Source organism: Macaca thibetana, chromosome 12 (assembly GCF_024542745.1).
Source record: "Macaca thibetana thibetana isolate TM-01 chromosome 12, ASM2454274v1, whole genome shotgun sequence".
Taxonomy (NCBI): domain Eukaryota; kingdom Metazoa; phylum Chordata; class Mammalia; order Primates; family Cercopithecidae; genus Macaca; species Macaca thibetana.
Genome location: NC_065589.1, coordinates 45,404,048 through 45,431,536, shown reverse-complemented (window position 1 = coordinate 45,431,536; position 27,489 = coordinate 45,404,048). Strand labels below are relative to the sequence as shown.

General features: G+C 43.9%; 2 protein-coding genes across 4 annotated transcripts in view; one reads left to right on the top strand and one right to left on the bottom strand.

Annotated features, from left to right (window-relative positions):
• Positions 1-227: 227 nt before the first annotated feature.
• Positions 228-15,745, bottom strand: HSPD1 (heat shock protein family D (Hsp60) member 1). 2 transcript variants are annotated; one of them, XM_050750720.1, is made up of 12 exons: positions 15,633-15,745; positions 14,320-14,495; positions 12,784-13,036; positions 9,994-10,076; positions 8,734-8,829; positions 8,231-8,324; positions 7,394-7,562; positions 4,499-4,598; positions 3,309-3,554; positions 2,310-2,484; positions 1,849-2,027; positions 228-845 (listed from the first exon to the last, which is right to left on the bottom strand). In XM_050750720.1, the coding sequence occupies exons 2-12, from the start codon at positions 14,491-14,493 to the stop codon at positions 693-695; spliced, it is 1,722 nt and encodes a 573-aa protein (XP_050606677.1). In that variant the 5' UTR covers positions 14,494-14,495; positions 15,633-15,745; the 3' UTR covers positions 228-692. The 2 variants fall into 2 exon arrangements, with proteins under 2 accessions (XP_050606677.1, XP_050606676.1); XM_050750719.1 differs by having other exon boundaries at positions 15,416-15,676.
• HSPE1 (heat shock protein family E (Hsp10) member 1) overlaps positions 15,740-27,489 on the top strand; it is a 54,475-nt gene continuing 42,725 nt past the window's right edge. The window contains exons 1-4 of one of the 2 annotated variants that reach the window (XM_050750746.1): positions 15,740-16,075; positions 16,711-16,875; positions 18,630-18,719; positions 18,799-19,033. In XM_050750746.1, coding sequence (XP_050606703.1) covers positions 16,073-16,075; positions 16,711-16,875; positions 18,630-18,719; positions 18,799-18,849 — 309 coding nt within the window. In that variant the 5' untranslated portion in view covers positions 15,740-16,072 and the 3' untranslated portion in view covers positions 18,850-19,033. Of the gene's footprint in view, positions 16,076-16,710; positions 16,876-18,629; positions 18,720-18,798; positions 19,034-27,489 lie in introns of those variants that run through there. The other variant, XM_050750747.1, reaches the window with a different exon arrangement.

Sequence of the window (27,489 nt, the reverse complement as noted above, 5' to 3'; positions counted from 1 at the left end):
TTTACAGCTCTCTTGGAGGTCTCTCTCCAAGAGAGCTGTAAAATCCTTGCACAGGGGAAAATAGAAACTGTCTTTCCCCATTATCAATGGAATAATGTAGTTCAGTCTACAACAAAGAGAAACATGAAAATATCATAGGTAGGATGTTTTATACACATGCCAGTCTGCCCCTTCAACTGGCTTTCATTTTTCAGTATCTTCTAATCATGGAAAGGCTAACACAATTATTAACTTTAAACAAATTTTTATTACACAAAGGTTGTCACATAATTGGATATTTCTCTGCTTTGTACACAGTTATTCTCACTCTCCACAGAAAGGCTGCTTAACTTCTCATCTGGTGGTGGCAAGCACTAAAATCCTGATTTTAACAGAATAGTAGTAAAAATGCCTCAGTGATTTAAGTTGAAAGCAGTACATTGGTACATGGCTCTTGTACCCATTATCAGGAATGTACAAATGTTTTTTATTCAAAAATACAAAATAAATTATCTGTAGGCATGGACAATAACAGCAGTAAACCATTATATATTTTGTCAACTGAAACCAGTAACTGATGGTTATAGTGATTTTCAGCCAGCCTTTTTCTTCATTTTCTCCAACTGACTTCTCTGAAGTTATTGGTGAGGAACACTGCCTTGGGCTTCCTGTCACAGTTCATTAATAAAGGTAAAGCACTACTAGTCTAGGAGTTAGAACATGCCACCTCCCATACCACCTCCCATTCCACCCATTGCACCCATTCCAGGGTCCTTCTCTTCTTTAGGAATTTCTGTGACGACAACTTCTGCTGTAGTTAACAGAGAGGCCACACCAGCAGCATCCAATAAAGCAGTTCTCACAACCTAGAAAAAAGTTTAATTAAACATTAGTTTTCCCTTAGTAAAATATGAGCAAGACTTACTGAAAATTTCTGTCTGGGCATGGTGGCTCACCCCTGTAATCCCAGCACTTTGGGAGGCCGAGGCAGGTAGATGAGGTTAGGAGTTCAACACCAGCCTGGCCAACATGGTAAGACCCCATCTCTACTAAAAATACAAAAATTAGCCAGGCATGGTGGCGCATGCCTATAATTCCAGCTACTCAGGAGGCTGAGGCAGGAGAATAGCTTGAACCCAGGAGGTGGAGGTTGCTGTGAGCCGAGATCGTGCCATTGCACTCCAGCCTGGGCAACAAGAACAAAACTCTGTCTCAAAAATGAAACAAAACCCTGTTCTGGGTATCTTGGAAAGTATTCTTACTGGCCAGGCAGGAACAGGGTGTTCCAGATCCATCCTGATTTTTTCCTGCCTCCAGGCATGGACTCAACTGCTACTCAAGGAATCCCCCTTCCTTTTAGTGGAGTATTAAATATCTAGGTTCGGCCGGGCGCGGTGGCTCAAGCCTGTAATCCCAGCACTTTGGGAGGCCGAGGCGGGTGGATCACGAGGTCAGGAGATCGAGACTATCCTGGCTAACATGGTGAAAACCCGTCTCTATTAAAAATACAAAAAACTAGCCGGGCGTGGTGGCGGGCGCCTGTAGTCCCAGCTACTTGGGAGGCTGAGGCGGGAGAATGGTGTGAACCCGGGAGGCGGAGCTTGCAGTGAGCCGAGATCACGCCACTGCACTCCAGCCTGGGAGACACAGCGAGACTCCGTCTCAAAAAAATAAAATAAAATAAAATAAATAAATAAATAAATAAATATCTAGGTTCTGAAGATGTACATGAGAATTGTTGATGGGCACAAGTGCTACTGCTGTTGCTACTGCTATTAGACTATTTTTCTGGTGACCAAAGATTTGGGATGTGGGGATATTAACAAAATGAACAACAAAAGAATTTTTAGAAAGTGTTCAACTATTTACCTTTGTTGGGTCAATAATTCCTTTTTCCACCATATTCACAAAATCTCCAGCCATAGCATCATAACCAACTTCTGAGGAACTCTGCATAATTTTCTCAACTATCAAAGATCCTTCAACACCTGCATTCTTAGCAATGGTCATTGCTGGAATTTTGAGTGTTCTTTTAATAATTTCTATACCTACAAAGAAATTTCAGCAAAATTTTAATACTTTCATTTGTAAATATTATAACACATTTATAATTTGTGAGGATATTGATGTAGGGAAATCCCAATCCTACTACAGGTCAAATAATTTCCTCTGAAAAAGATGTGATGCATGTTTAGCTCTGACATTAGCACTACTCTACTTCTGTTATTCAGGAAATGGATGTGCTGTTCCATTTAGGGGACTACAACATTATTATTCTAACAGAAACACTAAAATCAGGCCACAAACTCATTTAAAAGGTAACTTTTTACCAATTTTTTGATCTTCATTAGCTGGAGTCAATGAGTCCAAGGCTGGAATGCATCGAAGCAGGGCACAACCCCCTCCCAAAACAATGCCTTCTTCAACAGCAGCTCTTGTAGCATTAAGTGCATCTGTAACTCTGTCTTTCTTTTCATTCACTTCAACATCACTTGTCCCACCAACCTAAAGATGAAAGAATTCCAGTTAGTATGGCCTCTTCATTCAAGATGCTAATTGCCAAGTCATTTAAAAGCAGTTTACTTAAAAAGCAATCCTGGGGTGGGCATGGTAGCTCACACCTGTAATCCTAGCACTTTGGGAGGCTGAGGTGAGTGCATCACTTGAGGTCAGGAGTTTGAGACCAGCCTGGCCAACATGGTGAAACCCTGTCTCCACGAAAAATACAAAATTAGCCAGGCATGGTGGCGAGCACCTGTAATCCCAGCTACTCGGGAGGCTGAGGCAGGAGGTTTGCTTGAACCCAGGAGGCGGAAGTTGCAGCGAGCCAAGATTGCACCACTGCATCCCAGCCTAGGTGACGGAGGGCTTAAAACAAAACAAGGCCGGGCGCGGTGGCTCAAGCCTGTAATCCCAGCACTTTGGGAGGCCGAGACGGGCGGATCATGAGGTCAGGAGATCGAGACCATCCTGGCTAACACGGTGAAACCCCATCTCTACTAAAAAAAATTACAAAAAAACTAGCCAGGCGTGGTGGCGGGCGCCTGTAGTCCCAGCTACTCAGGAGGCTGAGGCAGGAGAATGGCGTAAACCCGGGAGGCGGAGCTTGCAGTGAGCTGAGATCCAGCCACTGCACTCCAGCCTGAGCGACAGAGCGAGACTCTGTCTCAAAAAAAAAAAAAAAAAAAAACCCACAAAACAAAACAAAATTCCACTATTAATTCCTCAAATATTTGTTTAGTTCCATGGTACTACTGGGGAATACTACAGAAGGACAATCATTCTTGGACTCAGAACCCAAAAAACTTATTCATAATAATGAATCTTACCTTCAGCACAGCTACTCCATCTGAAAGTTTTGCTAGCCGTTCATTCAGTTTTTCCTTTTCATATTCACTAGTTGTGACATCTAACTGCTCAATGATTTCTTGAATACGTTTTTCAATTTCAACCTTGTCACCTTTTCCTTTTAAGAGCATGGCATCGTCTTTGGTCACAATGACCTCTCCAACTTTTCCTAAGTCATGAGGCTGAACGTCTTCAACATTTATGGTCAACCCCTCTTCTCCAAACACCTACAAAATGAGTTAAACGTAAACCAGCTGTAGGTTACAGTTTCTACCATTATACCAAGTTTATTAATATACCAGGCAAGAGAATCATCCTGAAATATTCTTTGAAATGAGAGACTGTAAGATCACTGTTAGTCCAGAACAAGACTTGAGTATAGTCTTCCATTGCATTTCCAACTTCTCAATTCTCCCAACTCTGGTAATTATTATTAGCCTTACTTGAGAAAAAAACATCCAAGGTCACACTTACTGGTACAGCCAGGACAAGACCATAGGCCTTGACTCTCAAGTCCTACATCATTTGTAGCACACACTTTTATCTTTCAAAACTGAAAACAGATCCCAGGACTTTGGGAGGCAGAGGCAGGCATATTGCTTGAGTCCAGGAGTTTGAGAAGCCTAGGCAACATAGTGAGACCCACCATTACTAAAAGTAAAAAAATTAGCTGGGCATGGTACTGCACCTGTAGTCCCAGCTACTTTGGAGGCTGAGACAGGAGGATTGCTTGAACCCGGGAGGCGCAGGTTGCAGTGAGCCAAGATTGTGCCACTGCATTCCAGCCTGGGTGACAGATCAAGACACCCTGTCTCAAAAAAAAAAAAAAAAAAAAAAAAAAAAAGGAAACTCCACAGATTTAGTCAATAAGAATAGTCAAGACAGATCAAGACACCCTGTCTCCAAAAAAAAAAAAAAAAAAAAAAAAAAAGGAAACCCCTTATTCAGTCAGTAAGATTTAGTGAATATAGAATAGTCAATAAAAGCCCATTCTTAGGCCAGACTCGTGGCCTCGTAGCTAATTAAAGGGAATTTAATCCAACCCCTACCTTCCAAAGAGCCAACAGAAACAGATAGCTGTAGTATCTAATTGTGAAAAATGTTAAACTATCTATAAATTTCAGACAAGTATAAACATTCAGCAAACCATTATCGCATTTATTTTACTTACTGCACCACCAGTAGCAATAGCCATATCTTTAAGCTGGTTCTTTCTATTGTCACCAAACCCTGGAGCCTTGACTGCCACAACCTGAAGACCAACCTTTAGCCTGTTAAGAATAGTTGACAGTAAGATTTAAATGAAATAAAAATGCCTCTGTTTAAATTCCCCTCAAGCTCTGTTACTACTTAGATTACTTAGGACTCCCTAAGTAATCTGGTTTGGTTTTTGGTTTTTTTTTTTTTTTTTTTTTTTTTTGCTTCCTAGCAATTTTTGATCAAATTAAGACAGGAAAGATGTGAGACAGTTAAGGCTATTTTCTATTAATCTATACTTGTTCATATCTGTTTATCTTCTTAATAAACTGTTGGCCTTGCCGGGCGTGGTGGCTCACGAGGTCAGGAGTTCGAGACCAGCCTGGCCAAGATGGTGAAACCCCGTCTCTACTAAAAATACAAACATCAGCCAAATGCGGTAGCAGGCACCTGTAATCCCCACTACTCGGGAGGCTGAGCAGCAAAAATCACATCACAATAAGTTATAGGATACAGTGATTAACTATTATGAATGGTAGAAAAATAATTACTAAATACTACATTTGAGGGTCATTTAATAAACATCTACTCCATAGATTGTATTAATGCTGAGTTTTGAATGAGCAATGTTCTGAATTCACTTCTTTTATAAATGTTATACAAAAAGCTGACAGTATTGTTAAGCTCACCTGAAATTTTTGCCAGGTAAATGAATACTTAGAATGTGCAATCAAATGTCCATTTGAGAACAGATTGTGAAACAGAAGGAAAGACAGCTGGTCTATTTTATTAAGGACCCAAATAAAAATTAGAGGAATAAGCTATATGCTATGTAAACTGGATATCCCAGTTTTCAACTAGCAGTTAAATGGCCTAATGAAAACTCCGTAGACTTGTTTTTTTCTGGCCTCAAGTCTTTAAGTCTTTTTTTTTTTTTTTTTTTTTTTTTGAGACAGAGTCTTGCTCTGTCGCCCAGGCTGGAGTGCAGTGGTGAGATCTCGGCTCACTGCCAAGTTCTGCCTCTCAGGTTTACGCCATTCTCCTGCCTCAGCCTCCCAAGTAGCTGGGACTACAGGTGCCTGCCACCACGCTCAGCTAATTTTTTTTTGTATTTTTACTAGAGATGGGATTTCACCATGTTAGCCAGGATGGTCTCCATCTCCTGGCCTCATGATCCACCTGCCTCAGCCTCCCAAAGTGCTGAGATTACAGGCATGAATCACCGCTCCTGGCCAAGTCTTTTCTTAATCCCTCCAACAAAGCAAATCCAAGCTAAGAAAAACGTTCCAGGGTAAGGCAGCTCATTAGAGCTTTTGCGTCACATCAACACATGTAATGTCTAAAACATACCTCCTAATTTGTGCATTTCTACTATAATGAAATGGAAAGAAAAGTCTTGCTTCTGACATACTTCAATTCTCAGATAAGGAAGAACAAACATTTTAATAATGCCCTTAGAATTAAAAGATCAGCCAAGTGTGCTTGTGCAAGTGTGTAGTCCCAGCTACTTGGGAGGCTGAGGCAGGAGGATTGCTTGACACCAAGAGTTCAAGGCTTCTGTGAGCTATGATCATGCCACAGCAGCCCAGCCTGGGTGACAGAGTCTGTCTCTCAAAACAAATAAAAAATATTCGATGGTGAAATACACTTACATCTCAGTTATTTATTTAGAGACAGAGTCTCACTTTGTTGCCCAGGCTGGAGTGCAGTGGCACAATCTCGGAACACTGCAACTTCTGCCTCCTGAATTCAAGCGATTCTCCTGCCTCAGCCTCTGAGTAGCCGGGATTACAGGCGTGCACCGCCAAGCTCTGCTAATTTTTATATTTTTAGTAGATATGGGGTTTCACTACGTTGACCAGGCTGGTCTCGAACTCCTGATCTCAGGTGATCCACCTGCCTGTGCCTCCCCAAGTGCTGGGATTATAGATGTGAGCCACTGTGCCTGGCCCATTTGAGTTATTTGGAATGTTAGTTGTTTACTTCCCTGTTCTATGCAAAATAATATTCTGAAAATATACATATTTTTAACCAGAAAAACCTTTAAAAAAAAAAAAAAGAACCCGGGAGGCGGAGCTTGCAGTGAGCTGAGATCCGGCCACTGCACTCCAGCCTGGGCGACAGAGCATGATTCCGTCTCAAAAAAAAAAGATTCACCCTTGAACCCAGGAGGCTTGAGCCAAGATTGAGCCACTGCACTCCAGCCTGGGAGGCAGACTGAGACTCTGTCTCCAAAAAAAAAAAAAAAAAAAAAAAAAAAAATTACAAGCCGGGAGCAGTGGCTCACACCTGTAATTCCCAGCACTTTGGAAGGCTAAGGCGGGCAGATCACGGGTCAGGAGTTTGAGACCAGCCTGGTCAATATGGTGAAACCCTGTCTCTACTAAAAATACAAAAATTAGTCAGGTGTGGTGGCACATGCCTGTAGTCCCAGCTGCTCGGGAGGCTGAGGCAGAAGAATTGCTTGAACCCAGGAGATGGAGATTGTAGTGAGCCACGATTATGCCACTACACTCTAGCCTGGGCCATGGAGTGAGACTCCATCTCAAAAAAAAAAAAAATATTACAAGATCCAGTCATGTACCTTCAAAACAACTGTAAACACTTGCAAAATATAGAAAGGTACCAATGTGCTAAATCAGTCTGTTCTACGTGACAGCTGGGCAAAATAGTAAAGAATTTGGGGTCCCTTTCAAAAACAGAACCATAAGGATACATAGAGCACATCTGATTTACACAATGACAATTCTAGATACAAACACAACTGGATCAAATGTGGAGGTACACATGATGGAAACTGTGAATAGAAACAGAAATAATTCTGTCTTTGACCCAGAAATATAAATCATCAAATACCACTGCCTATTACCTATTCAAGACGAGTGTACTTAGAGCTTCTCCATCAACGTCTTCAGCGATTATGACCAAAGGCTTACGGTGAGCATTGGCAATTTCAAGAGCAGGTACAATGGACTGGACACTAGAAATTTTCTTTTCACTCAGCAGAACATAGGCATCCTGGAATTCACATTTCTGACCTGTAAAAATAATGAAGATTTCAAAAATATACAAAAAATGACTGCAATGTATTTAAGTGAAAAGCTAAACCAAGGTTCCAATACATTTTAAAATTGATCAGTGAGTTTGTTTTCCTCCTTCATGTCTAATATGCATTAACTTTTGGAATATACACATTTATTTTTTAGAGTATGACACCAACTAATACCTATAGTTTGACACACATTAAGAAAGTATATTTTAAACATTTCAGGAGGCCAAAGCAGGCAGATGACTTGAGGCCAAGCGTTCAAAACCAGCCTGGTCAACATGGCTAAACCCTGTCTCTATTAAAAATACAAAAATTAGCCAGGCATGGTACTTCATACCTGTAATCCCAGCACTTTGGGAGGCCAAGGCAGGTGGATCACCTGAGGTCAGGAGTTAAGAGACCAGCCTGGCCAACTTGGTGAAACCCCATCTCTACTAAAAATACAAAAATCAGGTTGGCATGGTGGCGTGTGCCTGTAATCCCAGCTGCTCAGGAGACTGAGGCAGGAGAATCACTTGAACCCAGGAGGCGGAGGTTGCAGTGAGCAATGCACCACTGCATCTCGCCACTGCACTCCAGCCTGGGCCACAGAAAATGAGACTCTGCCTAAAATAATAAAAAATAATAATAATTACTCAGTTATTGATTTGTTCTTACCTTTTGATGTATTAATAAAGTATGGAGAAATATAGCCTCGATCAAACTTCATGCCTTCGATAATTTCTAATTCATCATTCAGTGTTTTTCCATCCTATGAAATGTCAAAGAATTAGGTATATTGATTTCATTGAAAACAAAACATGGAATTACAGGCCAGATTAATAAAAACAGACTCCTCTGGCCATAAGAGATGTAGGGTGGAGTATGAAAAAGCCCAGGACATCCAATTGCACTTCTGCAAAAAATTCCAAGAAGTGCTTATTTGAATAATCATTTAAGTTAAGATGGATTCATTTCATGGAGTAAAGGCGAATTCACATAAAACACAGTAAGTACTTTATTCTATACATGTGCTGAGACTACATATGAAGGAATAAAAAAGCACTGTTTTTAAAACACAGAATTTTTCTATTTGGAAAATTCAGTTTTGATCATCAGATAACTCAAACTTTTGATCATCAGATAACTCAAACTATCTTTAAAAATACAAACACACTTGCCTTTACTGTGATGACACCCTTTCTTCCAACCTTTTTCATTGCATCAGAGATGATATTGCCAATTTCTTTGTCTCCATTTGCAGAAATTGTAGCAACCTGAAATAATCAAGTTACTCTTCAATTAAGGGTGGTGTCCTTTGTCAGTTCCCTTACCTTTTCCTAGTAACTTCCAAATTGATACTTTCATTCAGGGGAGAGAAGGGGAATTTACGTTATGGTAGTTTTCATGAAACACTGGTTCTTTGCTCTTTTCTGATTCATTATTTGACTACATTGTTTTGAAGAATATGATATATAAAACTATTCTTGGCCAGGCGCGGTGGCTCAAGCCTGTAATCCCAGTACTTTGGGAGGCCGAGACGGGCGGATCACGAGGTCAGGAGATTGAGACCATCCTGGCTAACACCGTGAAACCCCGTCTCTATTAAAAAAAACACAAAAAACTAGCCGGGCGTGGTGGTGGGCGCCTGTAGTCCCAGCTACTCAGGAGGCTGAGGCAGGAGAAGGGCGTAAACCCGGGAGGCAGAGCTTGCAGTGAGCTGAGATCCGGCCACTGCACTCCAGCCTGGGCGACAGAGCGAGACTCTGTCTCAAAAAAAAAAAAAAAAACACAAAACTATTCTTGTAACAAAAAGTTTAAAAATGCTGACTTCATTACAAACTGACAAAATTTATGCACCTTTGACAATGGCTAAGAACATTTTCACAACATACAAATCCATTTTACAGCCATGTAGAACTAAAATGACAACCACACGGCCGGGCGCGGTGGCTCAAGCCTGTAATCCCAGCACTTTGGGAGGCCAAGACGGGCGGATCACGAGGTCAGGAGATCGAGACCATCCTGACTGACACGGTGAAACTCCGTCTCTACTAAAAATACAAAGAATTAGCCGGGCGTGGTGGCGGGCGCCTGTAGTCCCAGCTACTCGGGAGGCTGAGGCAGGAGAATGGCCTAAACCCGGGAGGCGGAGCTTGCAGTGAGCTGAGATCCGGCCACTGTACTCCAGCCTGGGTGACAGATTGAGACTCCGTCTCAAAAAAATAAAAATAAAAAAATAAAATGACAACCACATGCAGAACTAAATGACAACCATTATGGTCACTATTCTTTTCAAAGGTTTTAGCAGTAAGAAACAATGATTCTAATATTGATGATTGTGTAGTATTGTTATTCTGACATTGGTGTGATCAAGGAAAAAAAAATTACACATGCCATTAAATTTTTTTAAAAACACATATAACATGTTAAGTCCTTACCTGTGCAATTTCTTCAGGGGTGGTCACAGGTTTAGACTGCTTTTTAAGTTCAGCAATTACAGCATCAACAGCTAACATCACACCTAGTTCAACAATATGTCATTACAATGTTTATTTCTCTCATGGCTTCTAAGTCAAGTAGAAATCTTGAGATTCGTTACAAATATTTTAATGCCTTAAATTTATTTTTATTGTTTTTTTTGAGACAGGGCCTTGTTCTGTCGCCCAGGCTGGAGTGCAGTAGCACAGATCACGGCTCACTGAAGCCCTGACACCCTGGGCTCAAGGGAGCAGCTGAGACCACAGGCTCAAGCCACCGTGCTCAGCTCGTTTTATTTTTGTAGACAAAGTCTCGCTATGTTGCCAAAGCTGGTCTTGAACTCCTGGGCTCAAGTGATCCTCCCACCTCAGCTTCCCATGTAGCTGGGATTACAGGCATGTACCTATGCTTGGTCTTTAGTGCCTTAATATTAAATTTACACACAGCTTCTGAGACAGTGCTTCTTAATAACACAGAGTTGCATGGCATGTACTTAAACAGTAACTTTAGGTTCACACAGTAAATAAAATCTCACAATGCCAAAATTTTGAAAATAGGACTAAGGCCGGGCGCGGTGGCTCAAGCCTGTAATCCCAGCACTTTGGGAGGCCGAGACGGGCGGATCACGAGGTCAGGAGATCGAGACCATCCTGGCTGACACGGTGAAACCCTGTCTCTACTAAAAAATACAAAAAACTAGCCAGGCGAGGTGGCGGGCGCCTGTAGTCCCAGCTCCTCGGGAGGCTGAGGCAGGAGAATGGCGTGAACCCGGGAGGCGGAGCTTGCAGTGAGCTGAGATCTGGCCACTGCACTCCAGCCTGGGTGGCAGAGCGAGACTCCCGTCTCAAAAAAAAAAAAAAAAAAAAAAAAAAAAGAAAATAGGACTAAAACAAGGTAGATATGTATAGTTTCAAGAGTCTCACCACTGAACTCATCCTATGCAAATTATTCCTAACTCAATCATGCTGCCTGTTTTCAGTAGGGTCCCCAACACTTCTCATGTCCATTAGATGATGCAAAAAAGGACCAAAATGGTTAACACTCCCTTATTTTCAACAAGAAGTATAGTTCTTAAGTGATAGGAATCTGTTGTGACTATGCCTCTGCAGGTGTCAATTATCTGAAAACCCCTCAATTTAGTATGTATTATGAACTAACAAAATATTTTTGTTTTACATCACTCTTAACAGTCCTATTTTGCTCAACTGGGAGTAGTGCTAGCTCTCTTGTTGTTTGAGAAATGTTACTTCAAAAAAAATCCAATGCAAAGTGTTGGGAAGTCCTCTTCATAACCTTAATACTTGTTAGTGATTTACAGTAAAATTGCTTTTAGTAGCCAGGCGCGGTGGCTCAAGCCTGTAATCCCAGCACTTTGGGAGGCCGAGACGGGTGGATCGCGAGGTCAGGAGATCGAGACCATCCTGGCTAACACCGTGAAACCCCATCTAAAAAATACAAAAAACTAGCCGGGCGAGGTGGCGGGTGCCTGTAGTCCCATCTGCTCGGGAGGCTGAGGCAGGAGAATGGCGTGAACCCGGGAGGCGGAGCTTGCAGTGAGCTGAGATCCGGCCACTGCACTCCAGCCTGGGCGACAGAGCGAGACTCCGTCTCAAAAAAAAAAAAAAAAAAAAAAATTGCTTTTAGTGAAGTGTAGTCACTTGGTCCATAAACATTGAAATATATGAGGTAATGATACATTAGTATGCCAATTCTGACAAAAAATTATCAATAGCTCCCCCACCTTCACTCACAAGAGGGTTCCTGGTTTCAACCCTAACATACGCTGGATATACACAGCAATTCTGCTGATAGGAAAACCAAGTCTTAGCACACAGCTAATAAATGACAAAGATGGGACTAGAATTTAAGTCTACACTGCCATGAAGTTCATGCTGAGGAGCAAATCTGTTAATTAAGTTGCACTCCAGTTACAAGCACTAACAAAACACAAACCAATAACACGGTGTGTACTATTAAGAAAAAATAAACTAATGGGCCGGGAGCGGTGGCTCATGCCTGTAATCCCAGCACTTTGGGAGGCCGAGGCAGGCAGATCACGAGGTCAGGAGATCGAGACCATCCTGGCTAACACGGTGAAACCTCATCTCTACTAAAAAATAAAGAAAATTAGCTGGGCATGGTGGTGGGCACCTGTAGTCCCAGCTACTCGGGAGGCTGAGGCAGGAGGTTCACTCGGGAGGCGTGAACCTGGGAGGCGGAGCTTGCAGTAAGCGTAGATCACGCCACAGTACTCCAGCCTGGGGGACAGAGCGAGACTGTCTCAAAAAAATAAAAAAAAATAAACTGAGGAAAACATAACTTTCTGACATTCTGAATGATCCAGTGTATTCAATCTTACTTTCTACAAAACTAAACTAAAAATTAGCCAGGAATGGTGGTGAGTGCCTGTAGTAGTCCCAGCTACTTGGAGGCTGAAGCAGGAGGATTGCTTGAGTCCAGGAGTTCCAGTGCAGTCCAGCCTAGGCTACAGAGCAAGACCCTGTCTCTAAAAACAAAAGAAACCAACTAAGTAAAACATCAAAATTACCTAACAGTACCTACCCACCATACAGCCAGGCATTCAATCACTACTTGCTAAAGGAAAACCCAGTTTAAGATTTCTCCAGGCCAAGAGGAATGAGAGAAGGATCAATTTCCTAAAGTAACAGACACTCTCCTTAGCTCCAAGGAATCAATGCCTTAAAGCACACTGAAGTTTAGAACACTGTAGTGACAATAGACATTCCTACCTCTCCTGATTTCCACGGGATTAGCACCTTTGCTAATCTTCTCGAAGCCTTCCTTGGCTATAGAGCGTGCCAGTACAGTAGCAGTGGTAGTGCCATCCCCAGCCTCTTCATTTGTGTTATTGGCAACATCTTGAACAAGTTTAGCTCCAATGTTTTTATATTTATCCTTTAAGTCAATTGACTTTGCAACAGTCACACCATCTTTTGTTACTTTGGGACTTCCCCAGCTCTGCTCAATAATCACTGTTCTTCCCTACAAGAAAAAAAATGTAACAGGATCACACATACCCTAAGGATTACTTATATTTTAAAAAATGAGCAGTCTTCATAATAAAGCAACTACTTCAAAGTCTCCACATAAATTGTGTCATTTTTATCAGTCTTGCAGCATGAATCTCAAGGGCAAGTTTATCGACATTCTTTGTCTACAGATAGAATGACCTGTTTCTCTGCCAAGAGCATAACTTTGAACTAAGTAATTTAGAAGATTAAAATACTAGGGACTAAAATTTGTCATCTTATAAAATGAACAAGAACACAAGACAAAGAATAAAACATCTTCCTATCACTTATACCTAAGTTTTAATTAGTGCCTGTTATCTTTTAAAGCAATGTGACTTGTTTTAAAATTCGTTTAAAATATTAACCATCAAGGCAAGTAGTGTGCTCTTCCAAGTTCACTCAACATACAACTTCAACCATGGCACAGTTATTGGCCATCCTTTGGATTTGAACTAAAGCTGCTACTTTCTATTCGTGAGGTGTGCAAATGTTGTGTTTTATGCAGTTGTTTGGATCACTTGATATCTGAACTGTCTTCAAACTGAAATGAAGCACCACTTGACCGCACACCACCTTCAAAGCCCCCCTCAAAATATTACCCCTATTAAATGAGACTTATTTTAAATATGCTTCGGAACAAGAGAACAGCAGAAAACCGATGGGTAAAACTAGCATCTTGAGGTGGAGGAGAGAATGGGAAGCTACTGTATAATGAGTACAAAATTACAATTTTCCCATATAAAAAGTTTTGGAGATGGATGGTGGTGGTGACTGCACAACATAAATGTAATTAATGTCCCCATGTCCCCAAAGTGCACACTTAATGGTAATTTGTTGTGTACATTTTACAATTAAAAAAAAAAAATTTAGCACCTACAAGCACATACCTGAGGGATTATGGAAGATAAGTTAAACTCTTCTCTCTACACTTGGCATGAACTACTCAGAAAGGATCCAAATTTTAACTTAGGCAAGCAAAATTCTACCTCGAGTTTAAGAATCCATCTTGAGCTATGTTACTACCCGATTACATCACACATTGAACAAACTAGTTTCGAAAATCTGGCTGAAGCAGTTTAAGCTTTAAGATCATGTCTAAGAAAAAAAAAGTTAACCAATACTTCAGAATTCTTACATGTAAACTGAGTTCTCAAAAATGGATACGAAAGTACTGTTCAACAGTTCAGTGCGACTATTTGTGAGCAAAATGCTATTAATACTACCATAATTATAATAAAATAAAAATACTGATACCTTTGGCCCCATTGTAACGGCCACAGCATCGGCTAAAAGGTCCACACCTTGAAGCATTAAGGCTCGGGCATCCGCACCAAATTTTACATCTTTGGCATAAGCCCGAGTGAGATGAGGAGCCAGTACTCTGGACACCGGTCTCATCTGGCGAAAGACTGTGGGTAACCGAAGCATTTCTGGGGATGGAAGCAAATAGATAATCAGTACTACCACCTATGCTGCGCTGCAGCACAAACATGCGCACCTGTGCAACAGAGCAAGCAACGTGAGATGGTGAGCCTGGCTGACCTCTGCCAGCCACTACACCTGAATGACGGAAGGCGCCGCAGCTTCGGAACATCAGCCACTACCGCAAGCTAAAGAGCCGCCCCGGCGCCTGACCTATAGCACTAGCACAAAGCACATGCAGCTCCTTCCCCACGGCCACCTATCCCTGCCGCCAAAAACGAGTTAATCTTTCACCGCGAAAACGGCCTTGTGGGCAGACCCACTCCAACTGTGGCCCCTGAGAAACCAAGTCAGCCGGAGAGAGGCAAGTTACAAATCCCAGTGACCAGGGAAGCTGAAAGTATTCCTGGCGGTGCAAAAAGCAGCTCAGCAAAGTATCTCCATGGATCCACCCAAGGCTACAGTATCAGAGCAGCCAGCAAGGCCGCGATGCTGGGGGCGGCGGCCCGGCCCACTCGGCGCGGGCCCACGTGTCCTTCTTTCCGAACGCCCCCAGCAAGGTCAAGAGTGAAGGCGCAGTATCCCAGCTGCCTGCGGGGGAAAAAAGCGGTTCCCTCGCGTACACCACCCTCCCCGGTTCCCTGAAGTCGACCAGGCGCGGGTTGCACCAGCGGGCCTAAGTGGCTACAATCCCCCAAATTCAATCCCCGTGAGTTGTCCCTCCTGCGCCCAGCCGAGGTCCAGGATCCGCGTCGCACGTGATGGAACCCGCATGGACCCGGGAGGCCTGGACCCGTGGGCCTGGGCCTGCGGTGCGGTGCAGGACTCCAGGTTGTCGTCGCCCGCATCCTCCAGCAGGACCGCAGAGGAGGAAGGCCCACTTGGGGGTCGCAGGCGCCGGGGAAGGCGGCGTGGGAAGGCCGCATACCTGCGGGGCGGCGGCGGGGCGTGCGCGCGGCGAGACAAGTCGTCGGCGGCGAGTGAGGGACAGAGTGCAGGGCGCACACGGCAATGAGCCCGTGTCCCCTCCCTCCGCCTCTCCCCCCGCCCCGGGGCACCACGTGTGCAGGCAGCTCCCACCCCCTTCCCGTCAGCCGGGCCCCTGCAATCTGCACACCCTGCGCGCGAGCCCCGCCCCTCCCTACCCGCGCAGGGTGTGCTAGCGCGCTCAGCCCTCTCCCGCCGGCTTAGGCTAGTTCCCGGGCCGCGCTCAGTTCCAGAACTTTCCGGAAAGTGCCGCGCTCCCTACGGGTCAAGGGTAAAATCGCGTCATTTCCGGGGGGGGACGAAGGGGTAGTTCTTTCACCTCGGCTGGGCGCCTAGAAAAGCCTAGAAACAGCTCCTCTTTTCTTCCGCCTCCGAGTCTTCGCGTCAGCGGCCTGCGCAGGGCCCTTGGGGCGAATCGCGGCGCGCGTCGGGGCGACCGCCCTTTCTCGCGGGGAGGGGCGAGGGGGCTAGCGGCGGGGGTTGGGGCGAGCGCGCCTGCGCGCTGGGCGGTTTTTTCACGTGTCGCCAGGGCTGCGCCGCGAGTCTCTCCTTGCGGCGCTACACTAGAGCAGAGTACGAGTCTGAGGCGGAGGGAGTCATGGTGAGTCCCGCGTGGCACCGAAGCCCGCAGGCCCGGGCCTGTCTGAGGCGTACGGGGATCACTGACGCCCCTCTTTTGTTGGGCTAGGCGGGAGGGATTGGTGGCCACTCAGTGACCAGCGCCCGCCGGCACCTTGGAGCGGCAAGGCCTGCCCGACCCTTTTCTTCTCCGGGGGCTCTTTGCACGCGCGTGTGCTGCGGGTGTGTAAGGCAGGGGGCGGGAACCCGGATGCAAGCGCAGCGTCCCACCTGCTCTGCAGGGCCTTTGTGGATGTGTAATATCTTGGGTAAAAAGCATGGTGCCAGGCAGGGAGATTGACCCAGCGTTTCTTGAAAATTTCTGGAAAACCCTGAAGAAGGAAAACATTTGACCTTGGAATAAACTAAGGTTGACCTTAAAGCTGGTCTGGTTGCTCACCAGAGGAGCGACAACGACCCTTAACAGATGTAAGGAATCGGGAATTAAACTTGGAATATTGGTTAGTACATTCAAATGCGTTTCCTTAACGAATAAGCTGAGGTTTGGTGTTAACTTTCGAAGCCAAAACGTGTTGAGATGTATACAACACGTTGGCGTTGCCTGTTGATAATATGATTACATTTAGTTTTTGTTTCAAAACATTTCTCTTCCTACAGGCAGGACAAGCGTTTAGAAAGTTTCTTCCACTCTTTGACCGAGTATTGGTTGAAAGGAGTGCTGCTGAAACTGTAACCAAAGGAGGCATTATGCTTCCAGAAAAATCTCAAGGAAAAGTATTGCAAGCAACAGTAGTCGCTGTTGGATCGGGTTCTAAAGGAAAGGTAAATGGGGGCTGCGGTGGAACTATTTTTTCTATAGTGTGCAGTGGAGGGAAAAGGAGTAATTCTGGAGTATTAAAAGTCTCCTATTAGGTAGAATTTATGTCATGTCCAAGATCATTAACTGCTTTGGTTCTAATCTGTTTCTTAAAGGGAAATGACTAATATAAAGTTGCTTATTTTATATGACCAATGCTATGATGTTTATTTTATGTGATAGTTTCGAGTATTAAAAATTGTCTTCAATACGCCGGGCGCTGTGGCTCACGCCTGTAATCCCAACACTTTGGGAGGCCGAAGTGGGCGGATCACAAGGTCAGGAGTTCAAGACCAGCCTGACCAACATGGTGAAACCCTGTCTCTACTAAAGATAGAAAAATTAGCCGGGTGTGCTGGCATCCGCCTGTAATCCCAGCTACTGGGGAGGCTGAGGCAGGAGAATCATTTGAACCCTGGAGGCGGAGGTTGCAGGGAGCCGAGATCCCGCCACTGCATTCCAGCCTGTGCGACAGGGCAAGACTCCGTCTCAAAAAGAAAAAAGCCTTCAATAGCAATTTGGTAGCCTAGTATGATCAGTGTTTGCCTTACATTCTAAATTTTTAATAAGACAAAAGACGCTATGCATGGTGACTCACACCTATAATCCTTGCATTTTGGGAGGCCAAAGCAAGAGGATCATTTGAGCTCAGGAGTTCGAAACCAGTCTGGGCAACATAGTGAGACCTAGTATCTAAATAAATAAATAAATAAAGACAAAAGATGTGCTTCAAGGTAAATGAGGGGGCATTTAAGAATTGAGAGGAATCTTGGACTATTCGTTTAACCCCTAACACATTGACATTGCCCTAATCTTAACCAGTTGGGGCCTTAGTTGGTGTACCTATCCGAGGAACAGGGTGGTTAGTCTTGTCCAACCTGCAGCCCAGGACAGCTTTGAATGCCACCTAACACAAATCCCTAAACTTTCTTAAAACATTTCTTTTGCAAGTTTTTTTAAGCTCATTAGTTACTGTTAATGTTAGTGTACTTTATGTGTGGCCCAACACAATTCTTCCACTGTGGCCCAGGGAAGCCAAAGGATTGGACACCTCTGTTTTAGATGTTCCTCAGTTAACTATTTAGGCCTTAGGCTTCTAAAGATGTCAGCCAAAATACACAGTAAATGCCTAAATGCCGTTGGGGCCAAATAATGTTAGCTGCATTGTTCCAGTTGCTTCTGAGGAGGAAAGCTGTATTGAGGAGCTGTCATGGAGTTAGGAAGGAATAGGAAGACTTTGGGGAGTGGACACTTAGCTGCAGTCCCTTTCCCCAAATCTGTACTTTGGAGGGAACAAAACAATATTACATTTTTGTATGTTGAAGGAAAAGATGACCATTTGTATATGGCATTTTCTGGGTGCTGGCTACCGTTGCAGGTTTATTTCATATAGTTGATAAGTTACGTTAATATTTAACAGTTACAAAGTTAGCTTTAGTTAAGTAAAGTTAGCTTTTCCAGAATATTTTCTTGAACTTTTATATTGGAGTCAGGTTTTAGTTTAAGCCACTGTGTATTATTTCAAAAGTGCGACTACAGTGGTATTTTTGAGTGAAGATCTGCAATTCTAGTATGAATCGTATCACTTAGCCACCAAGTGTAATTTTAATATAATTGAATTTGAGTGAGTGTGTTTCATTAGTTGTAGTGATTTAAAAGTTAACTGTTTATGTTGGGTGAACTAGATATGTTTGCTAATAAACATCCTTCCTTTTTTAAGGGTGGAGAGATTCAACCGGTTAGCGTGAAAGTTGGAGATAAAGTTCTTCTGCCAGAGTATGGAGGCACCAAAGTAGTTCTAGATGACAAGGTGTGTAAACTTAACAATTCTAAAAAGAAGTCAAATATTTGCGATTAGGTGTCTTAACTAACGGTTTATTCACTTGCAGGATTATTTCCTATTTAGAGATGGTGACATTCTTGGAAAGTACCTAGACTGAAATAAATCACTATTGAAATGGCATCAACATGAAGCTGCCCATTCCACTGAAGTTCTGAAATCTTTCATCATGTAAATAATTTCCATAGTTCTCTTTTATAATAAACTAATGACATCCAGTGTCTCCAAAATTATTTCCTTGTGCTGATATAAACATTTCCAAATAAAAATATGTAAATGAGTGGTTAGTCTTTAGTTATTTTAAGATGGTTTTAGGGTTTTCTAGCTTATGCTGTTTTCTGTTTTTCAAGTAACCTGCAGAGAATTTTGGGAAACAAGATTTTCTAGGTAGGTGCATTTTCATACTGAATTTAGCTTTATTAATACATGATTGATACTGATACCAAGCCATGGATTTACTTTTTTTTCCCCCCCCTGAAATGGAGTCTCACTCTGTCACCCAGGCTGGAGTGCAGTGGTTCGATCTTGGCTCACTGCAATCTCCACCTCCTGGGTTCAAGTGATTCTCCTCCCTCAGCCTCCCGAGTACCTGGGATTACAGGCACGTGCCACCATGCCCAGCTAATTTTTGTATTTTTGGTAGAGACAGGTTTTGCCATGTTGCCCAGGCTGGTCCCGGACTCCCAAAGTGCTGGGAATTTTTTTTTTTTTTTTTTTGAGACGGAGTCTGGCTCCGTCGCCCAGGCTGGAGCGCAGTGGCCGGATCTCAGCTCACTGCAAGCTCCGCCTCCCAGGTTCACGCCATTCTCCTGCCTCAGCCTCCCGAGTAGCTGAGACTACAGGCGCCCGCCACCTCGCCCGGCTAGTTTTTTGTATTTTTTAGTAGAGACGGGGTTTCACTGTGTCAGCCAGGATGGTCTTGATCTCCTGACCTCGTGATCCCCCCCGTCTTGGCCTCCCAAAGTGCTGGGATTACAAGCTTGAGCCACCACTGCAACATTTAGATTCCAAATACAACAAGCTAATGAGTTACAGGTCTTAAGGTGTTCCATAATTTGTGTATACAGGTTTTCATTCCTAACTCCAATTTATGTAAATACAAAGTATTTTTTGCATGGTTTAACATAAATTCCCAGGTACACAAGTACCATGTAAATTGAGGGAATAATTATACTTTCCTTTTTTTTTGTCTTTTTTTTTTTTTGGAGACAGTCTCACTTTGTCACCCAGGCTGGAGTGCAGTGGCACTATCATGGCTCACCGTGGCCTCCACCTTCCTCCCAGGCTCAGGTGATCCAACCGCCTCTGCCTCCTTGAGTGACTGGGACTACAGGCATGCACGACCATGCCCTATTAATTTTTGTATCTTTTGTAGAAATGGGGTTTTGCCATGTTGTCCAAGTTAGTCTCGAACCTTCTGGGCTCAAGCAATACGCCTGCCTTGGCCTCCCAGATTGCTGGGATCCCAGGCCTGAGTGAGCCACCACACCTGGCAGCTTTTTTTTTTTTTTTAGAACGTTTAAGAGTTGGTCAGTATTTTGGAAAATCAACTACTGTACATTAAAGTTAGGACATTGCCTTATTATTTTTTAATGGTGGTGGGTTATATTTATGCTTTTCTATTTGACACTAGTTTGTCAGGGCTGGAAAACAGCCACATGCTCACCTAGTCAGTATGACCTCAGTGCAGTTGAGGTGGGAAACGGGAAGACTTCAGTGTAGTTTCTAACCTGATATTGGCATCTAATACCAGGAATATGACGTCCTGTCAAGTTACCGTAAGACAACGTGAAAACGGCATCACATAGTCCTTGAGGGATGATTGTCCTTGGCGGCCAGCAGCAATGACAAAGTAGTGAGCTCACCAGGGTCAGCCCACTCAGCTGTGGTACATTTTTCCAGTGGCTCAGCCGTAATCCATAGTTTCACCCCAATTAACTTCCCAGCTACATTGCGTCTTTTAAGCTTTGTTTTGTAAGCATTGAAAAGAAGGGTGCTGAGAAGCTCTCCATGATTACCTGAGCCTCAGTGACCACCATCTTCACCTAAAGCTGCTCAGCATCCAGTGACCAAGTATCTAAGGCCACTTAGCAATAGTGGAGGTGCTCTGGCATCCTCCTAGTGTTTTTTTATGTCGTCGTCGTCTTATATTTTTTTGAGATGGAGTCTTGCTTTGTCACCCAGGCTGGAGTGCAGTGGCGCGATCTCCACTCACTGCAAGCTCCGCTTCCTGGGTTCACACCATTCTGCCTCAGCCTCCCGTGTAGCTGGGACTACAGGCGCCCGCCACCACACCCGGCTCATTTTTTTTAAATGTATTTTTAGTAGAGACAGGGTTTCTTTTTTTTTTTTTTTTTTTTTTTGAGACGGAGTCTCGCTCTGTCGCCCAGGTTGGAGTGCAGTGGCGCGATCTCAGCTCACTGCAAGCTCCACCTCCCGAGTTTACGCCATTCTCCTGCCTCAGCCTCCCGAGTAGCTGGGACTACAGGCGCCCGCCACCTCGCCCAGCTAGTTTTTTGTATTTTTTTTTTTAGTAGAGATGGGGTTTCACCGTGTTAGCCAGGGTGGTCTCGATTTCCTGACCTCGTGATCCGCCCATCTCGGCCTCCCAAAGTGCTGGGATTACAGGCTTGAGCCACCGCGCCCGGCCATAGAGACGGGGTTTCACCGTGTTAGCCAGGATGGTCTCGATCTCCTGACCTCGTGATCCGCCCGCCTCCCAAAGTGCTGGGATTACAAGTGTGAGCCACGGCGCCCGGCCTTTATGTCTTATTTCAGGAGACGGAGTCTCTGTTGCCCAGGCTGGAGTGCAGTGGCATCATCTCACTGCAATTTCCGCCTCCCAGGTTCAAGCAATTCTTGTGCGTCAGCTTCCCAAGTCGCCGGGCTACAGGCGCCTGCCACCACGCCCTGCTAATTTTTTTTATTTTTAGTAGAGACAGGTTTCACCGTGTTAGGATGGTCTCCATCTCTTGACTCATGATCCACCCGCCTCGGCCTTCCAAAGTGCTGGGATTACAGGCATAAGCCACCGCGCCTGGCTCATTTCATTTTTAAAAACTTAGCACTACTACATAATTTGGTAAAAAAAAAAAAAAAAAAAAAAAAAAACCTAAGACAAGTAATTGCAGCTACTTGAACGGCTGAGGCGGGAGAATGGCTTGAACCTGGGAGGCAGAGGTTGTGGTGAGCAAAGATTGTACCACTGCACTCCAACCTGGGTGACATAGTGAGACTCTGTTTTGAAAAAAGAGTATATATATATACACACACACACATATATATGTGGTATTTATACATATATGTGTGTGTATATATATACGATAGCTAACATTGGCTGAGTGCCTTCTCTCCAGGGTGAGCACTGTGTGATTGAATAGCTAACAGGAGCATTTTCTAGGTGCTGGCTACTGTTGAAGGTGCTTTTCATGTATTAATTGGTTTAATCTTTCAACAACCTTATGAGATAGGTACTGTTCTCATCTTGCAGATGAGAAAGCTAAGGCATAGAAGGGGTTAATAACCAAGGTTGCTCAGTGGTAAGTGGCAAAAGCCAGGATTCAGACACAGTCCACCTCCAGACTCTTTAAAACTTGATCCTTTATAGCCTTTGCTACTTTGTTAATTCTAAGCATTTAATACACATTATTCCAATTAATTCTGGTGATACCCACTGTGGTATGGGGAATGGGTAGTACCAAATGATGTATGGCACTTAAGTGCCTAGTATGCTATGTGTTGAATTTAACAAAACTGAGTCACAGCAGAGGATAAACAGCTTGATGTAGCTGTAGCGGCTAGGGAGAAGACTTCAGATTCAAACCCAATAATGCTACACTAGAATGGTTGGGTGCGGTGGCTTGTGCTCGTAATTCCAGCACTTTGGGAGGCCGAGGTGGGCAGATCTCTTGAGGAGATCGAGACAGCCTGGGCAATATGGCAAAACTCCGTCTGTACAAAAAATACAAAAAGCTACTCGAGGGGCTGAGGTGGGGAGGTTAAGGCTGTGGTGAGCCGAGATTGTGCCACCACACTGCAATCTGGGTGACAGAATGATACCCTGTCTTTAAAAAAAAAAAGATTCATACACTAGAATTGATTACCAACCCTTAAGCTTAACAGCTACCAGCTGTCTTAGTAATCAAACTTTTTTTTTTTTTTTTTTTTTTTTTTTTTTTTTTGAGACGGAGTCTCACGCTGTTGCCCAGGCTGGAGTGCAGTGGCGCCATCTCGGCTCACTGCAAGCTCCGCCTCCTGGGTTCACGCCATTCTCCTGCCTCAGCCTCCTGAGTAGCTAGGACTACAGGCGCCCGCCACCGCGCCCGGCTAATTTTTTGTATTTTTAGTAGAGACGGGGTTTCACTGTGGTCTCGATCTCCTGACCTTGTGATCCGCCCGCCTCAGCCTCCCAAAGTGCTGGGATTACAGGCTTGAGCCACCGCGCCCGGCTGTAATCAAACTTATTTTCAAGGTTTAATTATCCATAAATTAGTCTGATAATGTCTTTTTTTTTTGGGGACTGAGTCTGGCTCTGTCGCCCAGGCTGGAGTGCAGTGGCCGGATCTCAGCTCACTGCAAGCTCCGCCTCCCGGGTTTACGCCATTCTCCTGCCTCAGCCTCCCGAGTAGCTGGGACCACAGGCGCCCGCCACTTCGCCCGGCTAGTTTTTTGTATTTTTTAGTAGAGACGGGGTTTCACCGGGTTAGCCAGGATGGTCTCGATCTCCTGACCTCGTGATCCGCCCGTCTCGGCCTCCCAAAGTGCTGGGATTACAGGCTTAAGCCACCGCGCCCAGCCTGATAATGTCTTTTAAAAGTTGTGTCCCGTATTGATTTTGAGAGGAATTAAAATTTAAAGTTTTAAATGGCATGGAATAATGATCTCAACTTTTGATCATCTTCCCATCTGTAAAGTAGTAGGTACTTCCACTATATGTATATTTACGTTTATGCACCTGTTACTGCCTTTGGTATACTAAAGCTTACTTTTTGTCAAACTTAGATACTGCAATTATCCCTAAAAGTTATTTCTTATATTGTCTAAGTGGATTATCAATTTCATACTCTGCTCACGCACAGCTAGATAATATGCTTTGCACATCATAACCTTGGGAGCACAGATTTTTCTGTATTACCAATGAGAAACCTTGACTCAAGAGATGAAGAAATCGTTCCAAGGCCATGGGGCTAATATATTGTAGAGTAAGGAATCTGTTCAAAGGCTATGACTTTCCCATTATTCTCCAATGCTATTTTCCTAAGACCCAAACAAATTAGTTTTGATATATGAGGTAATAGTTCACAAAGCTTGGTTCATCCTTGCAATTGCCATGTAAACTTAAAATTTCAGGGCCTTATCCAAACCTACTAAATCAGAAGGATAAGATAATTTTTGAACCACAGAAGCAGTCCTACTGCGATGCCTGCCTAGCAGAATTGCTAAAGAAATAATTTTTTTTTTTTTTTTTTTTTTGAGACAGAGCCTTAGTCTGTCTATCCGGCTGAAGTGCAGTTGTGTGATTATAGCTCACTGCAGCCTCCAACTCCTGGGCTCAAGCAATCCTCCCACTTCAGCCTCCAGAGTAGCTGGAAGTACAGGCCTGTGTCAATGGTGGGTAATTTTTTTTTTTTTTTTTTTTTGACAAGGTCTTCCTCTAGTGCTCAAGCTGGAGCACAGTGGTGCTATCACTGCAGCCTTGACCTCCCAGGTTCAATTGATCCTCCCACCTCAGCCTCCCGAGTAGCTGGGACTACACATGCATGTCACCATGCCCGGCTAATTTTTTTTTTTTTTTTTTTTTTTTTTTTTTGAGACAGAGTCTCACTCTGTCACCTGGGCTGGAGTGCAGTGGTGTGATCTCGGCTCACTGCAACATCTGCCTCCCAGGTTCAAGTGATTCTACTGCCTCAGCCTCCTGAGTAGCTGGGATTATAGACACCTGCCACTGCGCCCAGCTGATTTTTGTATTTTTAGTAGAGATGGGTTTTCACCATGTTGGCCAGACTGGTCTTGAACTCCTGACCTCAGGTGATCTACCTTCCTTGGCCTCCCAAAGTGCTGGGATTACTGGTGTGAGCAACTGCACCCGGCCAATTTTTGTATTTTTTGTAGAGACCAGGTTTCACTATATTGCCCAGACTGGTCTCAAACTCCTGGGGTCAAGTGATCCTCCCACCTTGGCCTTCCAAAGTGCTGGAATCACAGGTGCATAATTTATTTTTTAGTGAATGGTGTATGTATCTGACTTTATTTTTTTAGAGATGGGGTCTCACTGTGCTCTCCAGGCTGGTCTTGCTCTCCTGAGCTCAAGCAATCTTCCTGCCTCAGCCTCCAGAGACTACTTTATTTTTTTAATCAATGAGTAGCTTGTTGTCACAAGTTTACTTACTGGATTATCCATTCTTCTCCCTGCACACCACCCCCCACCTCCCTTCTCTCTATGCCCAGAAATCAGAGATGTTGCCTTTATCACACACAAAATTTCTATATATGCCTACTCCTGGGTTTAATAATTTGTTCCATTGACCTCCCTATTCCATCACATTGCTTTAAATGTAAATAGTTTTATATTTAAGTTTGACATCTGATAAGGCAAGTCCTCCCTGTACCTACTCACCTGGCTGAAAGTATGTTCTTTGTTCCTATATGAGCTGCCAGCTTGTTCTTCAGTGTGATACCAAGTCATGCTTCCTCCAGCAAGTTAATTACTGTTTTCACTGCACCCACACAAAAATGGAGTTTTGAACTTCTGACTGATTTGTGTGAAGAGTATTTAAATATATTTTTTCTTTTCTTTTTTTTTTCTTTTCTAGAAGGAGTTTCGCTCTTGTTGCCCAGGCTGGAGTGCAATGGCACAATCTCGACTCACTGCAACCTCCGCCTCCCAGGTTCAAGCGATTCTCCTGCTTCAGCCTCCTGAGTAGCTGGGATTACAGGCATGTGCCACCACACTCGGCTAATGTTTTTGTATTTTTAGTAGAGATGGGGGTGTCACCATGTTGGTCAGGCTGGTCTTGAACCCTGACCTCAAGTGATCCACCTCCCTCGGCCTCCCAAAGTGCTGGGATTATAGGCATGAGCCACCGCACCCAGCTTATTTTCCTTTACTCTCAAGCAACCTCTATCAGAGAGCCCAATCAAACCTAGCTCTTGTCCTGGTTGCTTACATACTAGTTCTGTTACATTTGACAAATTACCTAACCTCTCTTAGCTTATGAATGAACTGCAAAACAAGGGCATTAGATTTGCCTCTTAACGTTTTGATTCAAGCCTATTTGTTTTGGTTAAATTTTTATTTAAAAATAAATAATATGTTCACGTAAAAATTTAAAATTATGTATCCTGAAAAGAATGCTCTCGGCCGGGCGCGGTGGCTCAAGCCTGTAATCCCAGCACTTTGGGAGGCCGAGACAGGCGGATCACAAGGTCAGGAGATCGAGACCATCCTGGCTAACCCGGTGAAACCCCGTCTCTACTAAAAATACAAAAAAAATTAGCCGGGCGAGGTGGCGGGCGCCTGTACTCCCAGCTACTCGGGAGGCTGAGGCAGGAGAATGGCGTGAACCCAGGAGGCGGGGCTTGCAGTGAGCTGAGATCCGGCCACTGCACTCCAGCCTGGGCAACAGAGCTAGACTCCGTCTCAAAAAAAAACAAAAAACAAAAAACAATGCTCTCTATCCTTGTCCCCCAGCCACCCAGTTCCATCCTTGGAAGTAACTAGTATAACTTTTTATATTCTTCCTTTCAGGTGTTTTATGTATATATACATATATGTAAATGTGTATGTATAGATGTACATATCTTATGTGTATGAAATATATATTCATTTTTTCTTTTTTAAAAAATAACATTCCATACATACCATTTGACACCTTGCTTTTTTACATTAACAATTGGTCTCTGGGATTAATCTATATATAAAGATATTTTAAAACTGTATAATGGCCAGGCGCGGTGGCTCAAGCCTGTAATCCCAGCACTTTGGGAGGCCGAGACGGGCGGATCATGAGGTCAGGAGATCGAGACCACCCTGGCTAACACAGTGAAACCCCGTCTCTACTAAAAATACAAAAACTTAGCCGGGCGAGGTGGCAGGCGCCTGTAGTCCCAGCTACTCGGCAGGCTGAGGCAGGAGAATGGCGTAAACCCGGGAGGCGGAGCTTGCAGTGAGCTGAGATCCGGCCACTGCACTCCAGCCTGGGTGACAGAGCGAGACTCCGTCTCAAAACAAAACAAAACAAAACTGTATAATGTTCAATTATATGGATAAGCCATAATTTATTTCAGGATGCCCCCCCAGCCATGATAGATATTTAAGTTATTCTAGTCTTTTTCTATTAGAAACACTTCTGCAATGAATAAATGTATGCGTAACTAAATACATTTGAATTTGTACTAAATACATTTGTACATTTGAACAAGCATATCTGTAAGACAAATTCCTAGGTACAGAACTGCTATGTCAAAGGGTCTGTGAATTTTAAATCATACATGTGCACATATACAGACATGTACAGACATACACAGTCCTTCACTGAAGTCCCATCAGTTTTATTTATTTTTGTCAGAATTTCACTCTTATTGCCCAGGCTGGAGTGCAGTGGCACAATCTTGGCTCACTGCAACCTCCACCTCCTGGGTTGAAGCGATTCTCTTATCTCGGCCTCCAGAGTAGCTGGGATTACAGGTGCCCGCCACCACACCTGGCTAATTTTGTATTTTTAGGAGAGATGAGATTTCA

Bases quoted from the DNA above. Each gene is read 5' to 3' on its own strand.
- HSPD1 (XM_050750720.1), bottom strand. From the start codon at position 14,493: ATGCTTCGGTTACCCACAGTCTTTCGCCAGATGAGACCGGTGTCCAGA. The intron at 8,830-9,993 runs GTAAGGACTTAA...TGATTATTTCAG, and splicing joins CCCCTGAAGAAATTGCACAG to GTTGCTACAATTTCTGCAAA. The intron at 2,485-3,308 runs GTAAGATTCATT...TTTCATCTTTAG, and splicing joins ATGGAGTAGCTGTGCTGAAG to GTTGGTGGGACAAGTGATGT.